Below are 6462 nucleotides of genomic sequence, written 5' to 3' on the forward strand. Positions count from 1 at the left end.
AAGGATGTTTAAATAGGGTCTTACCCTAAAAATTAGGGTTTAGGAATCATGCACGTACGCCCTACGTATGCTAGGTACCTGACCTCGGGCTAATAATTACAAAAATGTCACTATGAGCCATTTTGTAACATCTCTCACACATAAGGGCTAAATACAATAAATCTTTATACTTAGAGTTTAATTTTGAAATACCTCATCAATAGGATGTTACAATATATATATATATATATATATATATATATATATATATATATATATATATATATATATATATATATATATATATTGCAACGCCAAAAAAGGGTTTAGGAAGGAGGGTTTATCTTGTGAGGACCTTCACCATTTGAGGATATTTTAGGGCGGGGTGGTGCTCTCACACCCACCGCAATACAACATGACACTCACCGCACGCCAAAGAGGAGTACACCCTTTGGTCTTATGAGAAATTTGTGGGTGATAACACAAAAGTAAACACAATGTTTTGAATCAAAGGTTCCCCTTGACGAGAGTTATCCACATATAAAAGTGTGCAAAAGTCAATACAAAACGACAAATCAAAATTATAAACTAACTTGGGAATGGGTTTGAACCACTTATATCCCGCTATAAAGTTTCTAAAAAGCCGATTTTTGTTCGGTTTATAGCAAAATTTTGAATCGTTTTAAAAAATGTCTTACAAATCTAAAATTATGTTGTTTTGTATTTATATATTTTAAACATAAAATTGTTTGTTTGTGTTCATTTAACAAATCATTTTTGAATCATACCAATTCTAATGAGTAGCATATTCATGATTTTTGTTATTTTGATTTTTTTTTAGTTTTAGTATATCTGTATATATCCAATATGCAGACCTTAAAGGTACCAATTAATGTTGTTAAACTCCGCAACTTGGTCGAGTATGCTTACTTGAAACTCGACTATAAATCAATCTAATTTATTTAATTGGCGAAACTTGGGAACTTAATAAATTGGTTAAAATTAATTTATAAACAAAAAAAAAATCAAAAATTTAAAAATTAATATGTTTATTTTTTATTTTATCTAACATTTAACCCAAAAACTATTAAAAAGACACGGAATAAACTTATTCGTACATATACATTGTCCTCTCTTAGACTATCTTCATTGGCAACCCATCCAACCCAAATATTTATTAAAAAACTATTTTCTTTATCTTTCACATACACAACATAACTAACCATTAACTTTTATCCATATTAGCAACCAAACCCAATTCTCTATTTTATTTTTAAAAAATATATCAACATTATACTCATTTTGTAGATAATTTTATTTATGTATTTTAATATATTTTTATTTATGTTTAAAAATAATATCACGTCTTTTTTTATAAAATAAATGAAATATAAAAAAGAAAAAGGAGAGATAAAGATGATCAACTATGATGAGCTAGGTTGTGGGGGCAATCCGCTCACACCATTTTTTTTATATATTTTTTTAAGTTTTTTGGGCGAGCCATGGTGAATTGCTCAGCAACGGGGATAGTCTTAATTTTTAGAACAAATTATTGAAATCGTCCTTGATATATTAAAAATTATTTAATAAAACATATGGGTCCCACCATCCCATACTCTTTTCTCTCTGATCGACACAACCACCTTCACTGTTAAAGATCAAGCATCACTTCGTCACAACCAACCACCATTACCATCGTCCACCACCGCCGACAACTGCCACTGCTATCGTCGATCCCCACGTCCATGTCATGCTATTTAGAAACTAAACACATAAATGAAAACCAGAAATCATACTCATAAATCAATCCTAAAAATCATGCAATCGATGCTTGAACAAACCCAAAAACCTTGCCCAGAACAAACCTAGAAATTGAATCCAATGATGGATGAAATAAAAATCCTGGAAATCATAGATGAATCAAAAAACGAAAATTATGGATGAAATCAAAACCCTGGAAATCATGGATAAAATCAAAATTAAACCATTTAAAAACCAAACTTGAACCTGATTAATCCAAAAATGGTGTTGTACTTGTTACAGAAATCGAATCCATAAACATCATGATGAAAATTAGATTGATTGTTTTGAATCCTAAAACCTTACTCTGATTAACTTGAATCCCCAAACCAAAATCCAAAAATTAAAGTCCCTAATTGAATCTGATTACCGAAATCAAAATTAAACCCCTGCTGGAGGCGATGGTGGCTTGCTCGTTAAAGATATTGTCGACAAATATGGTGGCGATGACTATTGTAGGGTTCAAGCGAAACATAGCAAGTAAGAGAGGGCATGTAGCTGTCCAGATGAGGAATGTTGGTCATGTGTTCTTGTTCTCGAGCTTCTTCTACTGATGATTTCTCTCGTAGGAGGTGATTGGCACATAAAAGAGATGTGCAGAAGAGAGAGGGCAAGAGAAAGAGGAAGGAGATGAAGGTGACGTCGTGGTCGATTAGGTGTTTTATTAGGGTGTAGGCGTGTGGTTGTACATAGGGTTTAAAGGTTGTGCTTTTGTTTATATTAAAACGATAAAAAAAACTAAATAAATACTAATAATATTTTTTTATAAATAAGGGTATTATAGTTTTTCAAGTTTGTCAATGACGAAAAACGAAACAAAAACAAACAATAGGGACGGAAAACAAAACAAAAACAAAAATAATGAGACGATTTCAATAATTTGTTCTAGTTTTTACCTTCAAGATTTTAAAGATTAAAATGTTTATTATTTTAACTAGTTTAACATTCGAACATATAATTTTATTGTTATTTGTTTATTTTGTTATTAAGTTAATCAATCTTATGATATTTGTCATATATAAAATTCTCATGTTTGCTTTACAAATCCATTATAGTCGAGTATTCATCGATTAAACCAAATACTCGCTACTTTTTAATAGACTAACCTAATCTCGTAACCCAAAAAAATTCTTACAATATGCCTTGCGAATTAAGACGAAACAATGATAGCGTGAGTACCTCCCTTAGTTATTGTTTCACTACTATGGGGTGGTCTAACTTATTAACCGGTCAATTCTTCACTAAAAAAAGATTAATGATTATTTACCCATCACATTATACTCTTCTTCAAGACTTCTATGGTATTACCACATTAAAAATCAACCTTTTTAGCATCTAGACTAAAAAATATATATCAAAATACCAACCCATAATTTTGAAGGGGTCATAATTGTACACAACCACAAACATAAAGGATTAATCCTCTCTCTCTCTCTCTCTCTCTCTCTCTCTCTCTCTCTCTCTCTCTTTACGCGTTTTTGCCGTCACCAGTTTATTCGCTCAACTACACCTATCATCCCCGTTCCCCCAACTAATCGAATTCCACATTCATCCATTAAAAATTCAACATTTCATCAATCTTCATCACACACCTTTGACAAAGCTACACGCAATCACCTCCATTTCCTGGAAACTTCTCCCCTTTCCCTTTCCTTATTATACATATAAACCAACACCCACTTCACATTTCCTCCAGATCTCACTTCTTTTCCCTCAATTCATCATCTTTCCCACCTGGGTATCAAGAAATCAGCAATCTTAAACCATGGAAAACAACAATCAATCGTCTTTTTGGCAGTTCAGTGATCAGCTTCGTGTTCAAAGCAACAATCTTTCCAACCTCTCCCTCAACGACTCCATCTGGAGCACCTCATACGCCTCCAAACGCCCCGAAAAAGAACGCCGGAACTTCGACATCCGTGTCGGCGGTGACTTCACCAACTCAGGCACCGTCAACACCAACCACTCCAGTTCATCCAACTCCGATTTTAATGGTTTTAACTTTGACTGGAAAGTCGGGTCAACTAATCAGAACCAGACCGGTGATTTTGGGATCAACGGTGGGTTTAATAAAGGAATTTACTCAAAACCCAGTTTGAATTTTAACACCACTGATCTTAATTTCGAGAAAAACGGGTTCAAGAAAGATGGGAAGTTTGGTAAAAATAGCGACGATGATCATCTTTCATTTGGGGTTAAACATGGGAAGAACAAGAAGAACAACAGCAACGTGAATAACAACGAAAAGGATAACAGTAAAAACAGCGTTGATAAGAGGTTCAAGACTCTCCCGCCATCGGAATCCTTGCCGAGAAATGAAACCGTCGGCGGCTATATTTTCGTCTGCAACAATGACACCATGCAAGAGAATCTCAAGAGGCAACTTTTTGGTACGTTTCTTACTTAAAAAGAAAAGTGATAAATTAGTAAATTTCACATCTTTTTTATGATCTTTTCCTTTTTTTATGTCGATTGTGCGAAAGATTAATCAGACAAAAAAATTGCATATATTTGTGGTTAGATCGTTCATCTTTTTGAAGATTTAGGGCTTTGATCAATTCGGTTTCCAGTAGTTCTAGACAGATCATATGTCAAAACACCTTTTAGATCTAGAAAACATTTAAGGTAGTACTCTTTGAATTTACTTTTTCATTAGAATTGGACGATAAGCAATCGACTCAAGGATATCAAGGGTAATTAGGTAATTCTACTTCACTTGAATAACTACAAAAAAGCTATTGAATACAATGATACCAGCTGTAATTTGCCAAATTTTACATTTACCATTAAAAAAAATCAATTTTAGAAAATCCGACTTTCTCATTTAAGTCGATATTAACTCCATATGAAAACATTTGTTTGGTCGAATAGTTAAGGACTATTTTACCCTTGTGTGGTTATCTAATTTACATTTTAAACTGAAATTCCAGGTTTACCCCCGCGATACCGGGACTCTGTAAGGCAAATAACACCGGGACTCCCTCTTTTCCTTTACAACTACTCGACCCACCAACTCCATGGTGTTTTTGAGGCTGCAAGTTTTGGTGGAACAAACATCGATCCTTCTGCATGGGAAGACAAAAAGAATCCAGGGGAATCACGCTTTCCAGCTCAAGTTCGTGTTATAACAAGGAAAGTAGCCGAACCCTTAGAAGAAGACTCTTTCAGGCCGATTCTTCACCACTACGATGGCCCTAAGTTTCGCCTCCAACTCAATATCCCCGAGGTAAAATTACCTTCTTACCCTTTTCTTATCTAATATCTACACTTTTCCTCATCTGGGTTGGTTGGGAATCTTACAAAAACGGTGTCTTTTTTTGTAGGCGCTCTCGCTTTTGGACATATTTGAAGAGAACAAGGACTGATGTTTGCTCTCAAGGGGTGGATGATCGGTGTGTGTGTGCTGTGAAGTGAAGGGCATTTTCGGAAAAGAGAGATGTGTAAAATTTTTATATTATATGAATAGTAAAAGTAAAAGTAATGTATGTTTATATCGAGCTGGAGAGTTTTAATAGTGTAGAAAGTTTGGATATGGGATGTGTAGCCGTGAAGACGATGATGGTGGTAATCCCTTTTGGTTCTTTGGCTCGATCGAATACATATATGTAAAGAATACAAACTTGGTATGAATAAACAAAAATACAATACAAGTTTTAATTATGTTTTGGCTTAATGTTATTGAAAGAAAGTTTGTTTGGTGTTTGCAAGTTGTAAAAAATGGTAAGTTGGGTAAAATTAATGGATATTAATTTAATAATCCTTTAAATATCTTGTAGTTTATAAAGAGTTAATGTCACAAAACTATTACTAATAATTTATTGTTTAGGTCATTCATCATTTAACTACGTAATAGTCTAAGAAATAATATTTTGGCCCATATAAATTGTCATGGAATCCTAACTGATGTTCATTATGCATCTTGACATCAAAGATAACGAAATTTGTCCACTTACATCTAATATCTATTTGGCACTAACACGACATCAACTGTGTCATTCATTGTGACAATTATTCAGTTGAAGTACGTACATTATAATAGAATAATGAGTACTTTAGAATAGTAATTCATCTATTGAATACAATCAAGAAAATAACCCGAAAAACAAAACTGAATCTGAATAATTTTGCTAAACCTTGTTTTTGACGTTAACTTTTTTTTTTACAATGAATTGTTCTTTACATAAAATCTTTGGCTTCTTTTTCTTACCTACTATTTCAAATTTCTAATCAATGTTTTGTCAATTTGGTGGATATTTTGCGACATAAAACGATGAAATCAAAAGTACAGATGTCGACTAAATAGAAGGTTCTGATGATATTTATTTGGTAGTAGAGATAGAGATATTAAAATAATAATGAAAGATGTCGATGAAATGGACAAAAGTATATGCGGTGGTTGTTGTTGGTGTGTGACACTTTGAACAAGTCTAGATGTCCCTCGGTGTTTGACAACTCACCTACCAAATCAATATTCTTTCTTTTTCTGGTGAATTGATTTTTTCAATTTGTTTTTCTTCACGATGTGACCCTTCGCCTTTGATGTATTGCCGATTTTAGTCCTTGCACATGGTTTCTGTGGGACCATTGGACTTTTATCCACCGCTCTTTCACGTTAAGTTTTGACTTTGGTAAAATAAAAAAATAAAAAAACACACGTTATTAACGACCAAAGAGTTTATAGTC

General features: G+C 33.3%; 1 protein-coding gene across 1 annotated transcript; it reads left to right on the forward strand.

Annotated features, from left to right (window-relative positions):
• The first annotated feature begins 3250 nt into the window (after positions 1-3250).
• On the forward strand, positions 3251-5439 carry LOC111898761 (B2 protein). The gene is made up of 3 exons (XM_023894638.3): positions 3251-4169; positions 4710-5005; positions 5103-5439. Exons 1-3 carry the CDS (start codon positions 3545-3547, stop codon positions 5142-5144), a joined length of 963 nt encoding a protein of 320 aa, XP_023750406.1. The 5' UTR covers positions 3251-3544; the 3' UTR covers positions 5145-5439.
• The last annotated feature ends 1023 nt before the right edge of the window (positions 5440-6462 follow it).

Source organism: Lactuca sativa, chromosome 6, assembly GCF_002870075.4.
Source record: "Lactuca sativa cultivar Salinas chromosome 6, Lsat_Salinas_v11, whole genome shotgun sequence".
Classification (NCBI taxonomy): Eukaryota; Viridiplantae; Streptophyta; class Magnoliopsida; order Asterales; family Asteraceae; genus Lactuca; species Lactuca sativa.

Coding starts and splice junctions, on each gene's coding strand:
- LOC111898761 (XM_023894638.3), top strand. CDS start 3,545: ATGGAAAACAACAATCAATCGTCTTTTTGGCAGTTCAGTGATCAGCTT. Junction 4,170..4,709: donor TCTCAAGAGGCAACTTTTTG/GTACGTTTCTTA, acceptor CTGAAATTCCAG/GTTTACCCCCGCGATACCGG. Junction 5,006..5,102: donor TCCAACTCAATATCCCCGAG/GTAAAATTACCT, acceptor CTTTTTTTGTAG/GCGCTCTCGCTTTTGGACAT.